Below are 20,415 nucleotides of genomic sequence, written 5' to 3' on the forward strand. Positions count from 1 at the left end.
AGCTTTTCACCACCTAAGGATAAAGTGAAGTTTATTTATTAGTAACAAGTAGGCTTACATTAACACGGCAGTGAAGTTATTGTGAAAATCCCCTAGTCGCTGGACTTCAGCACCTATTGGAGTACATTGAGGGAGAATTTAACATGGCCAGTTCACCTAACGAGCACATCTTTTGGACTGTGAGAGGAAACCGGAGAACCTGGAGGAAACCCACAGGGAGAGCATGCAGACTCCGCACAGACAGAGGCCCAAGACGGGAATCAAACCTGGGCCCCTGGTGTTGTGAGGCAGCAGCGCGAACCACTGTGCCACCGTGCCGTTCTATCTCTAGAAGGACAGAGGAGACATTTTAAGGATACTCTGAAGGCCACATTGAAAAGGGGACAAATTGACATTGATAATTGGTTGGGGGGGTTGGGGGGGGGAGGGTGGTGGGGGGCAGAACGGTGAGGGGGGGGTGAACTGCATTACATGACGGTGTGTAATCCGGCAAGCCGCAATAGTCAGAAACTGTGTAAACTCTACAGGGAAGTGACAAAAAGAGAAAGACAGAAAGCAGACCCCGTCTCAAGGGATCCCCCGCATCCACCCCACATTCCTATGGTGTCTGCGTGGATCTCCTCCGGGTGATCCGGTTTCCTCCCACAGTCCAAAGATATGCGGGTTGGCTGGATAGGCCCTGCTAAATTGCCCCTTAGTGTCAGGAGGATTAGCAGGGTAAATATATAGAAAAAAGGGCGGCACGATAGCACAGTGGTTAGGACTGCTGCTTCACAGCTCCAGGGTCCTGGGTTCCATTCCTGGCTTGGGTCACTGTCTGTGTGGAGTTTGCACATTCTCCTCGTGACTGCGTGGGTTTTCTCCAGGTGCTCTGGTTTCCTCCCACAGTTCAAAGATGTGCGGGTTAGGTTGATTGGCCATGCTAAGAAATTGTCCCTTACTGTCCAGGGATGCGTAGGTTAGAGGGATTAGTGGGTATAATACGTAGGGGTATGGGGGTGGGATTGTGTTCGATGCAGACTCGATTGGCCGAAGGGCCTCTTTCTGCACAGTAGGGTTCTATGATCTATGGTGATCTATGATCCTCTCGGCACCTCGCTGCCCAAATCCTGTAGCTCCAGGACTGGTCGACTAAGTCACCCGAGGAGACACAAATTCAGAGAGCCTGGCAGACGTCATCCTCATTCCAAGGGACTGATAATGAACGAACAGATAATCCAGGGTTATTTTGTGATGTTGATTGAGGGATAAATATTCTCTGTGTAAACATCCATCAGCTGCGGTTTCTAATACTAAATCATGCAAATTACTGCTGGCAATAATTAGAATATATTTCTGGAATGCATGGATTGAAATTACGAGTAGGTAGAAGCAGTGATGTGTGTATCAGAGACAGGTCTTCAGATAACATGCAAGGACTTGAAACATGTAGAGTTGAGTTGTTCCAAATCCAAAATACAAAGTTCAAGCTGTCAAGACTCACACACCACACGACTACAAATTAGAATGTTTATGACTACCAGACCACTGGGGATCTAACTAACAAGATACTCAAAAATACACAGTGTCTAGCCACAGACAGCAGGCAATGTGAGTGATGGAGCTGAAATGTTGGGCAATGACCACACACGCACAAAGGAACATTTGTCCATCTGCTCTGCTATATTTTTTCATGAAGGGGCTCAGTCTGTAGGGTGCAACTGGAGCCAAAAACCTAGGTACTCATGAATTATTCTGAAATTAGAGTTGGAACAGTACAATCTGCTCTGGATTCAGTCTGGCTCCCCTTTTAATGATGATTCATCTGTAAAAAAATCATAGGCTGGATTCAGAATACACGGTTATGTTCTACATCGATGTGAAATCACCTGCACCATTGTGTATCCAGGCCACAAAATATCATACAAAAACCCTAAACGCCAGGAGGCTCAGACACTGTGGATCAGTGAAAATCAGGCTCTGAAACCTTGTCAAGTCACAGCAAATAGAAATGGTAACACCCAAAGCACTACAACAGGATGAACCATGGCACTGAGGCAAGTGAAGACAGCTTCAAAGTTGTGAAGAATAAGTTTAAAGCAGTTTAACATCTCACAAACTGTTACCATCTTTCTGCATTTCTCTTGGGAGTGATGAAGGTGCAGCCCGTGATGCGAGCTCGGAAACAGGCAGCAGAGTGTTAGATGAGCTCAAGTTGCTGGAGGTGGGGAGATTGGGAGACACTGGAATATTCCTGATTGGGATGTAGCAAATGCATGGCTGCGGATTTCAGCAGCAGATGGAGCAGAGACACTACTGGACATTCCCGTATGTTAAAAACTCTGCACGAATGCAGGTTGCTGCTATCAAGGCTGCAGTACCCAGCGCTGGTTTGGATATATCTTCGGATGTTCATCTTGGTTTCTCAACCAGCAAGCTTCGATAAGTCGGAGGCTCAAAGCACTGTTGGGTATGAAAATTGTTCAATTGTTTATCACAATCTGCCATAGTCTGAATGATGGCAGAGAATATAAATGTCTGCTGTTTACATGCACACTGTGCCAACTCTATGACAGCAGATGGCTGTGCTTGGATTGCGGATAGACAGGTATCCCTCAGGAATTATATACATTGCATTAGCTTTATTGATTGTTCTGACATTTGAAAATGTGTTCAACAATTTTTTTTATATAATGGAATTTTTGGGATGAGATTTGATATGTTTACCAAACTGCGTTAACATAATCCTAAATACGTGCTAATAGGAAATTGCACAGAATTACAGAGGAATGTGCAGTACGGAAACAGAGCTTTGACCTAACTGATCCCATACACCTTTCTGCAGCTAACCCTATCTGTAGGCCTGAACAGAAAGTTCAACTTTTCTTTTGGTTGTCTGTAAGTTTATTACACTGAGGCACAGCACTAAAATCGACTACCAGTTCCATCATCCAGCTATCCCAAGTCTTGGACAGATACGTGATCAATACACCTCATCCCTACCTCAGACAGACAATCTCTGCCATGATATTTCTCTGTTTCCCATGGAGGTCACTCAATGTCTGGGAAGGTTTACATTTCGAATGATGGGAGACAAGCATTTGGCCCATTGTGCTACATCAATACTAACTTCTCAGCCATAGCTCAGTGGATGGCACTTTCTAAGTCAGAAGGTTCATAGAATCCCTACAGAACAGAAGGAGGCCATTCGGTCCATCAAGTCTGTACCGACCACAATCCCAACCAGGCCCTAATCCCGTAACCTCACATATTTACCCTGTTAATCCCCCTGACACTAGGGTCAATTTAGCATGGCCAATCAACCCAATAATTCCATTCCAGGAACTATTCCAGTTCTGAGGGGGCACTGGACTGCCGGAGGTACCGTCTCTCAGATGAGATATTTAACTGAGGTTCCATCTGCCCTATCAGATGGGAGTAGAAGATCTCATGATGCCAATTCAGAGAAGAGCAGGAGAGATCTCCCTGGAGTCTTGGCCAATATTTATCCTTCAAACAACATCACTAAAACGAATCATCAACTTGTGGTTTGCAAGATCTCACTAAAAACAACATACTGGCTGCATTTTAAATTGCCAGTAATGGTGCTGAGCTCAGAATTCACTGTTATTGTGTGCCAGAGAGGCACAGTAATGTCCTAATACATGTGTATTCGAGTACATAAATACAGAAGTTGCTATAGGCCAACCAACACAACTCCCAAAGTCTTCAACTTCTATCACTGACCTGTAGATGTAAATGGCAGATATGGAATAGGTGGGCTGATTGTTCACTAACAAACTAGTCACACAAGATATCTTTGAGCCAGTATTGCCCAGTATTAAGGAAGCTTATCTCAAATTCCACAATGAAGTGTCATTGGAACAGGTCTTTTAAATGTGAAAATAGATTCATACAAATGATATTTTGAGAACATTAATCTGACTTTATAACTGTTTTAACATGATCTAGCAGGCTTTGTTTTGCATTAATGTAAATGACGTTTAAAATGAATCTTGTTTAAAAAATCAACATGAAAATGTGAAATCTTGTCAAAGTGTCTTATAGACTGACGAAGTCCACACCAGGAGAGAATCCTACCTCCTTCAAGCCCAAGTTCTCACCGTGCGGATAATGGTTGGCAGGTTTCTAGTTTGATTTGAGGGCATTGATCACTGCTGACTGCAAAATCTAGGCCAATGTTACACCCTGAATGTTCCCTCCCTGCTCTGTTACTTGCTGCCACCATATTGTGTACTCTTGTTACCTTTAGGTTCCCAGATGTTGGTTAGAAGCTTGGAAAGATCAGAATCCTTTGGTCAGAATTTTCTGACTGTTCAAGCCAGCGGGATCTTCTAGACCTGCTAAAGGTGTGTCCCCTCTATGGGTTTCCCCACAGTATGGGGTGCAGTTAATGGGAAATCCCATTAACAAAGGCAGGACAGGAGATTCCACTCGTCACAAATGGCACACTGCCTCTCACGGTGAGAAACACGCCACAGAGGGGCCAGAAAATGCCTTCCCTTAATGATTAATACTTGCCATGCTGCCTTGTACAATAGAAGGACCAATTAGATTTGGTTCTGTTACACTTCACATGAGTATCTCGTGCAGCTGCTAAATGTGACCCGCCTGAACACTTACACACAACAATCAGTTCCTAGCTAATTAGTTTCTAGCTCTTCAGCGATATTTACAATTAATACAACAATGTATAATAGTTGTCCCATCAAATCCTCCAGTTGTTATTCCCATACTCTCCCCATGTCCATAGCACCTTTCATGTTTTCCCAAAATATTTTACAGCCAATTAAATACTTCTGAGGCGTAGTCATTATCAGAATGCAGAAACCGTGGTAGCTAATGCGTGTGCAGTAAGGTGGCACCAACAGGAATGAGATAAAGACTAGATCATATGTTTGCAGATTAATTTGCAGATTCACAAATACTGATCAGGACACGGGGGAGATCACTCTGCTTTTGTTTGAATTGTGTCTTAAATGCCCACCTGAAACAGGATCTCAAAAAAGGAAGAACCTTCGAGTTCACATTATTTAAATTGGAAAATCATTCCAAATCAAAAGAACAGTGAAACCCTGAGCTCCAGTGGAGCCTCCAGATGTGATCATTTTCATTTGTTGATGGACAGTCTGTAGCATTTACTGTCCGGAAGATTGGAAAACGGCTAATGTTACGCCGTTGTTTAAGAAGGGTGCCAGGCAAAAGGCGGGGAATTATAGGCCGGTTAGTTTAACGTCTGTTGTAGGTAAAATGTTAGAATCCGTTATCAAGGAGAAAATAGCGAGGCATCTTGAGGGGAACTGCTTGATAGAGCAGACGCAGCACGGTTTCATTAAGGGGAAGTCATGTCTGACAAATTTACTGGAGTTCTATGAGGATGTGTCTAGGGCGGTGGATAGAGGAGAGCCGGTGGATGTGGTCTTTCTTGATTTTCAGAAGGCGTTTGACAAGGTACCTCACAAGAGGTTATTGCAGAAGGTCAGGGGACATGGAGTTGGGGGTAGGGTGTTAGCGTGGATAGAGGACTGGTTGTCAAATAGGAGGCAGAGAGTGGGGGTCAATGGGTGCTATTCGGATTGGCGGATGGTGACTAGTGGAGTGCCCCAGGGGTCGGTGCTGGGGCCTCAGCTATTTACCATTTATATAGATGATCTGGAGGAGGGAACCGAGTGTATGGTGTCGAAATTTGCTGATGACACCAAAATTGGTGGAAAGGCAAATTGTGCGGAGGGTGGTGAGAGTCTACAGAAGGATCTAGATAGGCTGGGCGAATGGGCCAGGAAATGGCAAATGGAATTTAATGTTGGCAAGTGCGAGGTGGTCCACTTTGGTAGGAATAATGGTAGGAAGGATTATTACTTACGTGGAGAAAAACTGCAGCAGGCAACGGTGCAGAGGGACCTCGGGGTCCTTGTGCATGAGTCGCAAAAACCCAGCTTGCAGGTGCAGCAGGTGGTCAGGAAGGCGAATGGGATGCTGGCCTTCATAGCGAGGGGGATTGAATATAAAAGTAGGGAGGTCTTGCTGCGGCTGTATAGGGCATTGGTGAGGCTGCAGCTGGAGTACTGTGTGCAGTTTTGGGCGCCGTACTTACGCAAGGATATTTTGGCCTTGGAGGGGGTGCAGAGGAGGTTTACTAGGCTGATGCCGGAGTTGAGGGGGTTGAGCTATGAGGAGAGGCTGAATAAATTAGGCTTGTACTCGTTAGAGTTTAGAAGAATGAGGGGAGATCTCATTGAGACGTATAAGATGATGAATGGGATGGATAGGATAGAGGTGGAGAGGCTCTTCCCACTCAGAAAGGATAGTAGGACTAGGGGGCACAGCCTCAAGATAAAGGGGGGTGCGGTTTAGAATGGAGTTGAGGAGGAACTTCTTCACTCAAAGGGTGGTGAATCTCTGGAATTCTCTGCCCGTTGAAGTGGTGGAGGCTACCTCGCTAAATATTTTTAAGACGCGGGTTGATGGGTTTTTGATAAGAGAGGGGATTAAGGGTTATGGGGAGAGGGCGGGAACATGGAACTGATCCACGACAGATCAGCCATGATCTTATGGGCGGGGCAGGCTCGAAGGGCTAGTTGGCCTACTCCTGCTCCTATTTCTTATGTTCTTATGTCTCCAGCTGCAGCAACTTTGCAGGACCTGGGTAAAAGTTATGGAGCCACTGCAAAGACCCATCCTCCCACTGTCACTTCACATAAAAAGCAATCCTGTAAACCAAGAGAAAGTAAAATTAAAGAAATGACAATCAGCAGCCAGAAGAGAAATAATGATATATCTTTCATTAGATCACAAAGAGACTGGGATCAGTTGGTTTCAAGTTTAGTATTCATATCACCAAATCCATTTATCAGATGTTTGTAACAAACAATACTTGTACACAAGATTGCAATAACTTAGGTTCCAGCAATATATTAAAAAGATTTTATCGTCCGTCCCATTCCATTACAAAGACAACTAATAAATTAAATAGCAGCTTGTATGTAAATCGTGTTTATATTTAATAGGTTAGGATCCAAGGGCACAGAAGGATGTCACCCAGACCTGGCACAAGAGTTTAGAAAGCACTCCAAGATGGTCCTACACTGCAACTTATTTATTCCCCATTAAACTGCAATTATAACTCTCCAAACAGATGTCCAATTGCCTTATGAAAGTTCTTCTGGAATCCATCCTTCGAGTTGTAATGTTCCAGAGAATAACAATCCACTTTGTGAATAACTCTCTCCCAACCTGCCTCAAGTTCTTTTGTCAACTACTCTAAATGTGACCTTTAGTAACCAACTCATTTGCAGAGAAAACAATTTCTCCCTGTGGCACCCTCTGGACCGTCACTGCTCGAGGGAGAACTGTCTTCCCAATCTTTCCACATAACAGACGCAAGACCCAATTTCCAGGAATCATCTCAGTTAACCTTCTCTCAAAGACCTTGACATCATTCCTAAAGCATGGTGACCAAGGATTGGATTTAAGGCTTGGGATTTTGTGGTCAGAATGACAGGGAAGCTGTTAATGTTCTCAGTCACTGCTACTCTGAAACAAGGAGCACAGTCTGCAGTCTACACATACACTATTAAATTCAGAAATCCAGAAATTGCTGCCTGTGAAATTAAGAAACATTTTGATTGGCAAAGACTGGTTAAAGTTTGGAGCTCTCTTCTGAAAATGGTGACTGCTGCTAAATCAATTGTCAAATTTAAAACTGAGATTGATAAGTTTTTGTTATGCAAGGGTGTTAGGGGATATGAGGCAAAAGCAGGTACATGTATTTGTTCACACGTCACCTATGATCCTATTTAATGTTAGAACAGGTTTCAGGAGCGAAATAGTTTACCACTCCCTATTGCTACCCCTGGTTTGGGTCACTGTCTGTGTGGAGTTTGCACATTTCCCCACCATGGCTGCATGGATTTCCTCCGGGTGCTTCAGTTTCCACCCGCAGTCCAAAGATGTACAGGTTAGATGGATTGGCCGTGCTAAATTGCCCCTTAGTGTCAGGGGCGCTAGCTAGGATAAATGCATGGGGTTATGGGGATAGGACCTGAGTGGGATTGTGGTTGACCAAAAGAGTTCCTTCTACACTGTAGGATTCTATGATTTTATTCATATGTTGCTTTGTTCCTGCAAACCCCTAGTTCTAGACTCTCCAGACAGGGGAAAGTTTTTTTCCCTCTCAGCATCTCAGCATCTACCCTAGCAAGTCCATTCAAAATCAATACACTCATAGCTCATTATTCTGAACTGCTGAGAGAATTGGTCCATTCTACTGCAGTCTGGAAGAGTAAGGGGGTGATTTGATTGAAGTACATAAGATGATCTCAACAAGGTGAATAGGATGTTTCTTCTTGTGGGTGAGTCCAGGATTAGGAGGCACTGTTCTGGAATTAGGAGTCACCCTTTTAGGATAGAGACGAGGAGATTTTTTTTTCTCTGTTCAGAAGGTTTTGTGACTTTGGAACTCTCTGTCTCAGAAGGCAAGTGAAAGAAGCACGTAAGAAGGTGCAACAATAAAGCAATGTATCATCTCCTCGGCATTCACACGATATTTGGGACAGGTGTAGAAAGCCTCACCTTATCTCATTCACCCAAAATGATCCCTGGTTTCACAATGCTGCATCTATCTGCTTGTTAAGACTGCAGTGCCCAATCTGTAGCCCCAGCTTTCTGTGCAGCCCTGAGCCCAGCCCTCATTTGCAATTATTTTTATTATGTTGGGGAGCCCTGTTTGAGTCTTGTTAGCCTAACAGCTGTTTCTAACAGGGTGGCACAGTGGCACAGTGGTTAGCACTGCTGCCTCACGATGCCCGCGACTCAGGTTCAATTCCAGCCTCAGGTCGCTGTCTGTGTGGAGTTTGCACAATCTCCGTGTCTGTGTGGGTTTCCTCCAGGTGCTCCAATTTCCTCCTACAGTCCAAAGATGTGCAGGTTGGGTTGATTGGCCGTGCTAAATTGCCCCTATTGTCAGGGAATTAGCAGGATAAATATGTGGCATTATGGGAATAGGACCTGGGTGGGATTGTGGTCGGTATCGGTTCGATGGGCTGAATGGCCTCCTTCTGCACTGTAGGGTTTCTATTCTATTCTAACACTGTTGTTTCATTTGCAACAAAATCCCAAATCAGAGCTGTGAATCTGAGCAACTTCATTGCCGCGTCATGGTTTTTATATATGGCCCCAAGGTTTCATGGTTTGGAAGTGAGCAGTCGAGGATGATAAAGGTTTGGACAGGGCTATCCTATTCAATTCAATCTTACATTTGACAGGTGCATAATAAATTCAGGGCAGTGTGAAGCCAACCCACATTTCAATATGTGAGACTGGATGTGAGGTGGGGGCTGGCAGGAGGTGGGGTGTTGGAATAAGACTCCTAAGACATAGGAGCAGAATTAGACCCCTCGGTCTATTGAGTCTGCTCCACAATGAATGACAAGCATTTAAAGTTGATAAGGAAGCGATTAGTTAAGGCTTTTATGCGCGCAGCCTGCACGTAAAGAACTGTCAAATATTGCAAATGTCCCAGAAGTGGTAGACGAAGATTGAGCTGAATTTCTGTGTGTGCAAACTGATTAAGGTGAGGGAGACAGCACTGAGCAATTGGTATTTGCTAATGCCACTGCTTTCAGATGGGATGTCATTAAGTCACAGGGACCGCTGCCTGGTCCACTCGCTGTTCTGATTGAGATCAGGGAATGTGAAACTTCAGATGTGAGATGAATTCCACAATTCAATCCCACATTTGAAAGGAATGTAATAAATTCTAGAGGGGGGTGGAACATTGCAGTTAGTGAGGGTTTTAGCTAACAAAAACTGCAAAATCCGCAAGTAGCAAAATAAATGACTGAAGCAATAATGATTTAATATTTTTGATATGTTTAATGGAGTTGCTGATTTAATACTTGCCATGAAATTTAACAAGAGCTATTCTTTTTTGTCACTGGTCTACAATGACTTTAAAATTTCCATTGTTGCCTTTAAATCCCTTCTTAGCCTTATCTCTCCTTCTCTCCATAAAATCCACTTCCCAAGATTTCCTGTTCTCTAAGCGGACTCTTACACTCCCTCCTCATTCACCATTGAGGGCTGTGCCTTCAGCCATCAAAGCTCTCGTTTTGAAATTCCCTCCATCCCCCCCTTCACACTTCCACTAACTCACCTCCTTTAAGTCCCTTGTTAACACTTATTTCTCCCACTAACCTTTTCCTTTACAGCTTCCTGTGTCCATTTCTTTATTACCTAGAAACATCTAGGTCCGTTTATCAACATTGAAAGTCTTATATAAATGTAACCCATCATTACCTCTTCCATGGTTACTCTAACGTTTACTTGTCTTTCCTTATTGTTGAAGAAATTGTCTGTCTGGAACCTCTCTGTCCATGGTTCCCAGGCATCCCACTTCCTCCTCTCAAAGCTTGTTTGCAAATGAGTCTGTAGCCAAGTCTGGCTCCAGTGGCCTCTCTTCATTTTTGATCCCGTTTAGCAATTGCCCATGGCTTATCTACCATGGAAAGCATCACTCCCAATTTCAATCCAACATGCCACAGGAACCCCAGCTAATTGTTGTTTCTGTTTCCTAGACCCAGGGCATAACGGCCCATTGCAACAGCTCAAGCACAGCTGAAATCAACAACTGAGAACAGAGAGATCGGGCGTTTTCAGACTAATATGGCCGTAGGCTCAGTGTTATACTGGGTACAAACATGGCTGCCAAGAAAGTGGATTTGGGGCTATACATGAATTATCATGTAATCCAAGTCAATCTCTTATGTTGATAGTAAGTTAAAGGTGAAGGGCATTGCTTAATTAAGTGTATAGAGCACTTATAAAGAGAGGCTGCTCTAAAATGACATTTTAATTTAATTTGGTACAGTTCTTTTTCATTTTTTTCCTCAGATACAATGCTCCTTAGGGGCTATCAGTTGGTTTAATTGTCTTCTTTGTTCAACTGGGTAATTCATTAAGTTTGTTAAATTTGCCCAAAAGTGACGAATTGTTTCCATTGGAGTTTTGCCTCTTCACTACAGTGCCAGTTTAAGGGACTGTCACTCTAATTTGCTAATTAGTTTAATTTTTTGTTTTAAAGAGAGAGCGCTGTGACACTGTGTTGGTAGAAAGAAGGCAGGCGCATAAAAAGCCGTGTTCTGTAAATAAACCAACTACCAAGCAAAGCAATTGCATCTCAATTCATTCTTCACCAAGTGGCTTGGGATCCAATTATCATTTTAAGCCCATCCATTAAAACCTGAGCCAATCACAGTCTTCAAACCTCAGAATCCAGTGTCTGGTGACACTTATTCAACTGGGGGGGTGGCACAGAGGTTAGCACCGCTGCCTCACGGTGCCATGGACCCGGGTTCGATTCCCGGCTCGGGTCACACCATATGTGGAGTTTACATGTTCTCCCCATGTCTGCGTGGGTTTCCTCCAGGTGTTCCAGTTTCCTCACACAGTCCAAAGATATGCGGGTTAGGTGCATTGGCCATGCTAAATTGCCCCTTTGTGTCAGGGGGAATAACTGGGGTAAATGCATGTGTTTATGGGGATAGGGCCTGGGTGGGATTGTGGTCAGTGCAGACTCGATGGGCTGAATAGCACTGTAGGACTCTATGATTCTATGGCGAGCTAGTTGGGAGCACTTTTGCCTTTGAAATGATAAATTAAGAATTTACAGTCCCAATCCAGAGAGGTCAACATTCCAGTTTCATGACTGACTCTCCCAGTGTAAACCCTATATCATCTTGGACAGTGATTGCTCATGGCCTATTCTACGATGAGAAGAATCACACCCAGTTCTAACCCTATACATTGCAAAACCTTTCCATTTGGAACCTGGTTGGTTGCTGTACTTTGCCCCATATCTAGACATATAAAAGGGTTACAATTTGTCAGAGGTGCCACTTATGGATGAGATATTAAACCAACACCCCTTTTTTAATGTGAGCTATACTTTTATGAAAAGCTGCATTAGAAGAAACAGAAAATACAGAGAAGGAGCCGGTGTAAATAATTTTGTTACAAATCCAAAAATTGCAATTAATACAAAATGGAAAAATGTGGTGCTGTGAACCTCCTAAACAAGAATGAAAGTAAATGGATTTGCGTTGCCTAGAGACATCCCAAATAACTTAAAGCATTGAAGGACTATTGAAGTGTGGTTATAGTTGTAATACAGGAAATACAACAGCCAATTTATGCACAGCAAGCTCCCACAAAGGGCAGTGTGATAATTGCCAAATAATCTGTTTTCAGTGAAGTTGATTATGAATAATAAAGTGATAAATAATTTATCCATTTATTTACTAGTCACAAGTAAGGCTTACATTAACACTGCAATTAAGTTACAGCGGAATTCCCCTAGTCGCCACATTCTGGCGCTTGCTCGGGTCAATGCACCCAACCAGCACTGTCTTTCAGGCTGTGGGAGGAAACCGGAGCACCCAGAGGAAACCCACACAGGCACAGATTGAATGTGCAAACTCCACACAGACAGTGACTCAAGCCAGGAATCAAACCTGGGTCACTGGCACTGTGAGGCAGCAGTGCTAACCACTGTGCCACTGTGCCACCCTCATAATACATTGGCCAGGACACTGGGGAGAACTCCCTTGCTCATCTCCAAAATATTGACCATGTGCCTCCTACACCCACAGGAGGGGGCTGCCATTTTACATCTTATTTAAAAGTCAGTGTCTCAGACAGTGCAGCACCTTCTCAATGAAGAAGCCTAAACATGAAGGTGAAAGGCCACTAACTCTCCACTCACCAGTTCCAGGTGTAAAACTTTACTGAACATTTTGAGAAACCCAACAAGTGAATGGAATAACTTATTCCCATTTTCATTGCTTTGTTTCTGCATTAACATTGCTCATTACAACAGCATTGTCCCACCCAGTGCACTGGCTAACATCTGGCATCAATGCTCCCAGTTAATTAATGCAGCAATAATGGTGCAAGCTGTCCATACTTTGAATCAGTAAGTAATTATGGTATGAACAAGACGCTGGCAATGGAGTCAGGTCCATCTGACATGTTTTCTTGTTCAGTGGAAAAAAGATCCTCGATAAACGTGCAAACCAAAATGAATCATTAATGTTCTTGCACATTTGGTGTCAGTTGTGATTCAGTGCGTGGCAGTCTTGCCTCTGAGTCAGAAAGTTTTGCCAGCGCAGAGGCTTGGCTCTCGGATGGCATAAGATGGACAGCACGGTGGCACAATGGTTAGCACTGCTGCCTCACAGTGCCAGGGACTTGGGTTTGATACCCGGCTTGTGTGCGGAGTCTGTATGTTCTCCCTGTGTCTGCATGGGTTTTCTCTGGATGCTCCGGTTTCCTCCCATGGTCTTGGTGTATTGACCCAAACAGGCGTCAGAGTGTGGTGACTAGAGGAATTTCACAGTAACTTCATTGCAGTGTGAATGTAAGCCTTACTTGTGACTAATAAATAAACTTTAAGAACATAAGAACCCAAAGTAGGAGTAGGCCATCTGGCCCCTCAAGCCTGCTCTGCCATTCAATAAGATCATGGCTGATCTTTTCATGGACTCAGCTCCACTTACGTAGTTTACTATCAAATAAATCTGTTGGACTTAAACCTGGTGTTGTCAGGCTTCTTACTGTATTTGCAGTTTGCCAGGAGTTTATTCTGAGCTTCTGGCCAAGAATGCTTTGGTTCTAATCCTAATCTACTGAATTTATCTGATCTCAGCTGGCACTGTGTTTTTGGGGATGGGGGGATGGTGCGAGGAATGGTGGGAGGAAGATTGTTGTTCAAATCAATCACAAAATCCCTGCGCGCGTGGGCAATAAACCAGAATACTCACAGTCCTGCAACTCCACCTGGATGTATATATTTCTCTGCAGCACAGACTGAACTGTGCCAGTTACAATACCTCCTCCCACACCATCTCCCCACACTGGAATCATTTCTCATTGGTCAATATCAAGGCTTGTAAGGGACCGTGACAACATGGTTACATTACTGGACTAATAATCCAGGGGTCTTGATCAATCCTCTGGGAGAAATGAGTCCCAATCCCACCACAGAAAACTTAAATAAATTTGAAATAGAAACCAGTTTGTTGTCATATCCCATCTGGTTCACTAATGTCCTTTAGGGAAGGAAATCTGCCATCTTTACTTGGTCTGGCCTACATGTGACTCCATAATCACAGCAATGTGGCTGACTCTTGGCTGCCCTCTGAAATGTTCGAGTGAAACACTCAGTTCGGGCTGGCCAAGTGATGCCATATCCTATGAATAAATATTTTTTTAAATCATTAGGAGGTGAGGGAGAAGTGATGGCTTAGTGGTATTATCACTGGACTAATAATCCAGAGAGCCGGGGTAATGCTCTGGGAATCTGGGCCCGAATCCCACAATGGCAGATGATGAAATTTCATACAACCATAGAACGCCTACAGTGCAGAAGGAGGCCATTCAGCCTATCGAGTCTGCATCGACCCTCCAAAGAGCATCTTTCCGAGGCCCACCCAATCACCATAACCACTAATCCCCCTAACCTGCACATCTTTGGACACTAAGGGGCAATTTAGCACGGCCAAGCCACCTAACCCACACATCTTTGAACTGTGGGAGGAAACTGGAGCATTCGGAGAAAACCCATGCAGACACAGTGAGAACGTGCAAATTCCACACTTCACCCAAGGTTGGAATTGAACCTGGCTCCCTGGTGCTGTGAGGCAGCAGTGCTAAACACTGTGCCACAGTGACTGAATTCAAGACGGAATTAAACGTTTAATGATGACCATAAATCTATCAATTGGCAGAACAGTCTTGAAGGGCCAAATGGCCTAGTCCTGCTTCGGGTTTCTATGATTGCCATAAAACTCCATCTGCTCCTTTAGCCAACTGACCCCAGCATTAAATAAATGCCTTTAGGGGAGAGCAATATTTGCAAAAGGGTAAATATCTGCCAACTACAGTGAGCGTCTGGAAGGGCAGTCACTGCTGAGTGAGGCACTGGAGGGCGGTGCCTCAGAGTTAATAAATGTTTAACTTCTCAACAAGAATTGTATTTTTTTTAAAAAAAAGAACCGGCAACAGAGGCATTTGGAAGATTATTCATTTTCACACAGTTTCGAACATTCAGAGGCTGAGAGAAATTGTCCTTGTCACCAAACACAGTAGAAGATAAAACATCACAATCTGATTTGATCTGAAACATGCTCCATACACACTCTTGAGATGAACAGCTCACTAAAACAGGAGGAAGCCACCACACCCACCTCAGATATCTAACAAATTGATCCCAATTTCCCTCCCTCCCCTTTCCCCCCACTGCTCGCTCCTGATAGTCCTGTGAATGTTTCTGTTTTTAGTAATGCTGCATTCCGCTTTGAAAGGTTGTGACTGGATCCCGTTAAGGCAGTGCATTCCAGATTGTAACAACTTGCTGTGCAAAAAAAAAGACAATTCTCCACATCTCCTCATGGCTTTGTTTCTGTCAATTATTGGTGAATCATCTCAGTTCTAAAATGATCTCAATGGTTTTATTTTAAAACTGTGGCGTGAATCCAGTAAGTTGAAAACTTTAAGTTAAAGTTCTATCGAATTCGATATCAAGTGATGAAGTCCGTTTGGTTTTCTTCCCAAAGGTTGAGAATGTGCTGTTCTGATCCGTGTCACTGGCTGGGTTCACTTTGCTGGACTTCACTGGGGCACTGCCAGGTATGTAGACGTTCAGCTTGTATCCCGTGGGCTGCTCGGGGTAAGGGTACTGAGGTCCATACCTTGGTGTCCATTCATGGCCGTCAACACTTGCCGATGGGGCTAGCCGGTTGATTTCTGCATTTGAAACAAAAGAAATGAACGGTCAGTTTCCACAACGCCGTGATGCAGTCAAAAGTTGGGTGTGTGTTGGAAACCTTTGCCAAATCTTGGCACATCCCAAAGTGCTTGACAGCCAAAGGTGGACTTCTGAAGTGTCGTCAATCTGTGCACAGCAAGATCCCACAGAAACAATGAGATTCTGACATCAGTTAATTGTTTCAGTGAGGTTATTTGTGTATATTGTCCAGGCCACTGGGAGAAGCTGCTCCTCCCACTCTTCTTTGATATAGTGACACAGGATCTTTTATGTCCCCTGTTAATACCCAAACCAGCCCCTCCCTACCCACCCCCCCCAACTGCTGAAAGGTCAGACACGATCTCTGTTTTCAACAGAGAGGTGGCAGCATCCAAAAGTGCAGCACTCCCTCAGTACTGGGCTGGGAGTGTCAGAAAAGATATTGTACTCAAGACCCCAGACTGGGATTGAACAATCACCCTCTCACTCAGAGCGCCAAGCAACTGAGGACATGATGAAGGATTTCCAATAAAACAACACAAATTATGGAATGATAAGAATAAAAATATTGAAAATGATGAAAGGGTCACAGAATCAGAGGACACAAAAGGAGACAAAATGCCTCATCTAAAGATGACCAGGCTAAATTGCCCGTTAGTGTCCTAAAATGTGCAGGTTAGGGGGATTAGAAGGGTAAATGTGTAGGGTTATAGAGATAGCGTAGATAAAGTCATGGAGTCAGAAGTTTACAGCCTGGAAGCAGGCCCTTCGGCCCAACTTGTACATGCCACCTTTTTTAAGACCACTAAGCTAATCCTAATTGCCCATATTTGGCCTGTATCCCTCTATACCCAAATTACCTATGTTACTGTCTAAACACCTTTTAAAATATAAAATTGTATCCACCTCTACTACTGCCTCTGGCAGCTTGTTCCAGACCCTCTATGAACAAATTGCCCCTCTAGACCCTTTTGTATCTCTCCCCTTTCACTTTAAACCTATGCCCTCTAGTTCCCTACCTTTGGGAAAAGATGTTGACTATCTCGCTGATCTACGCCCTTCGTTATTTCATAGACTTCTATAAGATCACCTGCAAGCCTCCTATACTCCAGGACAAAAGTCCCATATAACTCAAACCATCAAGTCTCGGTAACATCCTAGTAAATCTTTTCTGCACCCTTTCTAGTTTAATAATATTCTTTCTATAATAGGGTGACCAGTAGCGGGCCTGGGTGAGACGCTCTGTCAGTGAGTCGGTGCAGACTCGGTGGGCCGAATGGCCTCTTTCGGCTGTGTAGGGATTCTATGTCCATGCTGGCACCCTGCAAAAGGATCAGGGTAACAGAGCAGGCTGCATCCATTTATCCAGAGGCAAAAAAGAAACGGCGGCAGATACAAGAATTACATGTAAGTGTCTCAGAACAAAAGGCCAGGAAAAGCTTCTCCACAAAGAGTTATGAGCTGTGGAATTCACCCCCAGAGTTTGCGATTCATGCAGAAATAGTGTCAAAATTTGAGATTCATAAGAACATAAGAAATAGGAGCAGGAGTAGGCCATCTAGCCCTTCGAGCCTGCCCCGCCATTCAATAAGATCATGGCTGATCTGTCGCTGCTCAGTTCCACTTTCCTGCCCTCTCCCCATAACCCTTAATCCCCTCGCTTATCAAAAACCCATCAACCCGCGTCTTAAAAATATTTAGCGAGGCAGCCTCCACCACTTCAACGGGCAGAGAATTCCAGAGATTCACCACCCTTTGAGTGAAGAAGTTCCTCCTCAACTCCGTTCTAAACCGCCCCCCTTTTATCTTGAGGCTGTGCCCCCTAGTCCTACTGTCCTTTCTGAGCGGGAAGAGTCTCTCCACCTCTATCCTATCCATTCCATTCATCATCTTATACGTCTCAATGAGATCTCCCCTCATTCTTCTAAACTCTAACGAGTACAAGCCCAGTTTATTCAGCCTCTCCTCATAGCTCAACCCCCTCAACTCCGGTATCAGCCTAGTAAACCTCCTCTGCACTCCCTCCAAGGTCAAAATATCTTTGCGCAGGTGCGGCGCCCAAAACTGCACACAGTACTCCAGCTGCGGCCTCACCAATGCCCTATACAGCCGCAGCAAGACCTCCCTACTTTTATATTCAATCCCCCTCGCTATGAAGGCCAGCATCCTATTCGCCTTCCTGACCACGTGCTGCACCTGCAAGCTGGGTTTTTGCAACTCATGCACAAGGACCCCGAGGTCCCTCTGCACCGTCGCCTGCTGCAGTTTTCGTCCCGTAAGTAATAATCCTTCCTACCATTCTTCCTACCAAAGTGGACCACCTCACACTTGCCAACATTAAATTCCATTTGCCATTTCCTGGCCCATTCGCCCAGCCTATCTAGATCCTTCTGCAGACTCTCCACACCCTCCGCACAATTTGCCGTTCCCCCAATCTTGGTGTCATCAGCAACTTTCGACACCCTACACTCGGTTCCCTCCTCCAGATCATCTATATAAATGGTAAAAAGCTGAGGCCCCAGCACCGACCCCTGGGGCACTCCACTAGTCACCATCCACCAATCCGAATAGCACCCGTTGACCCCCACTCTCTGCCTCCTATTTGACAACCAATCCTCTATCCACGCTAACACCCTACCCCCAACTCCATGTCCCTCGACCTTCTGCAATAACCTCTTGTGAAGTACTTTGTCAAACGCCTTCTGAAAATCTAGAAAGACCACATCCACCGGCTCTCCTCTATCCACTGCCCTAGACACATCCTCATAGAACTCCAGTAAATTTGTCAGACACGACTTCCCTTTAATGAAACCGTGCTGCGTCTGCTCTATCAAGCAATTCCCTTCAAGATGCCTCCCAATTTCCTCCTTAATGACAGATTCTAACATTTTACCTACCGCAGACATTAAACTGACCGGCCTATAATTCCCCGCCTTTTGCCTGGCACCCTTCTTAAACAACGGCGTAACATTAGCCGTTTTCCAATCATCCGGCACTTCCCCGGAATCCAGCGACGTTTGGAAAATAACCACCAAGGCATCCACTATCACCTCCGCCATTTCTTTCAGAACCCTCGGATGCATTCCATCCGGTCCTGGAGACTTGTCCACAATCAGCCCCTCCAGTCTGTCGAGCACCGCCTCTCTAGTAACAGTAATGTCATTAAGACCCTCCAGTCCTACCACCTTTCCATCTCTAACACCCGGCAAATTATTCACGTCCTCCTCCGTGAAGACAGAAACAAAAAAGTTATTCAATACCTTAGCCATATCCCCATCCCCTACCACTAGGTCCCCTTTCTCATCCTCTAAAGGACCAACATTCACCCTAGCCAGCCTCTTCCTTTTTATATATTTATAAAAACTTATATTCGCTGCACAGATAACAGAAGGGAAAGAGTTTGAAGATGGAATAGGGATGAGGACTAGTTGCTTGCAATAATGGTTAAACAGCGATACCAACTGGTTGGACCAAATTATTGTTAAATCTCAATTTAGTTTGCACGTTGCAGTTTTTCACAGGCAATACTCATTGTGTCCACAAGGCGACACTGATGAGCACTATTGGAGTCCCGCTTTAACATGTTGTAGCGGATATTCGCCTGTTGGTGGTGCTGTTGGATCATGTAGGTGATTTGTAGAACATTTTTACTCCATCCTCAAAGTTACAAAGCCAAAACTCAGACTGGACTGGGCAAATCCATCTCTGTGCTTGCTCCAAAAACCAAATTCAAATTAACTCCAATTCATGGTTCCCACCAGAGAGACATACAAGATCCATGCAGTCAAGAAAAGGCACTGCACCCCACCTTGGGCTTGAACAAATCTGTATCACCAGCTATTTGTAGCTCAGTGGTTCCCACTTGTCACTTGGACTATTATAATGAAGCACTTCACTAGGTTTGCTTTAGACTTGTCAAGTTAAAGGACATCTAAACAGACAAATGAAGGAAACAGCCAAAAGTAAAGTTTACCAAAAGTGTGGCTTTAAAATGCATCAAAGAATGTTGCACGCGAGGTCATTGAGTCTTTTCCAGACCGACGGTTCCATGGGAGAGTCTAGGGCCAGAGGGCACAGTCTCAGAATAAAGAGGCGCTATTTTGAGACTAAGATGAGAAGAAATGTTTTCTCTCAGAGAGCTGTGGGGACAGAGTCCGCAGGCAGGATTTTCTGGCCATATTCACTCCAAAACCGGAAAACCCCACCCAAAGTCAATGAACCTTTGCATGCCACATGGCCCCCCTCTCCCCTGCACCCAGTATGATTCCCAGTGGCAGGCGGGATGGGAATATTCTGGTCCTTGTGTATATTTAAGGCTGAGATGGACAGATTTTTGATCAGTAAGGGAATCAAGGATTATGGGAAAAGCCCAGGAAAGTGGACATGAGAAATGTCAGATCAGCCATGATCCCACTGAATGGTGGAAGAGGCTCGAGGGGCCGAATGGCCTACTCCTGTTGCTATTTCTTATGATCTTAAAATGACTGAATAATTCCAGATTGACGGAGTAAAATGTAAAGTTCAGCAATTCCCCTGTGGATAATCCTGGTTTGTTGACTTTCATTGTGAGTACAATCAGATCTGTACTGGTGTTGTAGCTACGACTTTGTATT

General features: G+C 44.5%; 1 protein-coding gene across 2 annotated transcripts in view; it reads right to left on the minus strand.

Moving 5' to 3' along the window:
• Positions 1-14,367: 14,367 nt before the first annotated feature.
• Positions 14,368-20,415, minus strand: part of LOC145351434 (protocadherin-10-like) — a 30,670-nt gene continuing 24,622 nt past the window's right edge. The window contains exon 4 of one of the 2 annotated variants that reach the window (XM_080201025.1): positions 14,368-15,801. In XM_080201025.1, coding sequence (XP_080057151.1) covers positions 15,548-15,801 — 254 coding nt within the window. In that variant the 3' untranslated portion in view covers positions 14,368-15,547. The remainder of the gene's footprint in view (positions 15,802-20,415) is intronic. The other variant, XM_080201027.1, reaches the window with a different exon arrangement.

The sequence above is a fragment of the Carcharhinus amblyrhynchos genome, chromosome 13, assembly GCF_965287045.1.
Source record: "Carcharhinus amblyrhynchos chromosome 13, sCarAmb.v2.hapA, whole genome shotgun sequence".
NCBI lineage: Eukaryota > Metazoa > Chordata > Chondrichthyes > Carcharhiniformes > Carcharhinidae > Carcharhinus > Carcharhinus amblyrhynchos.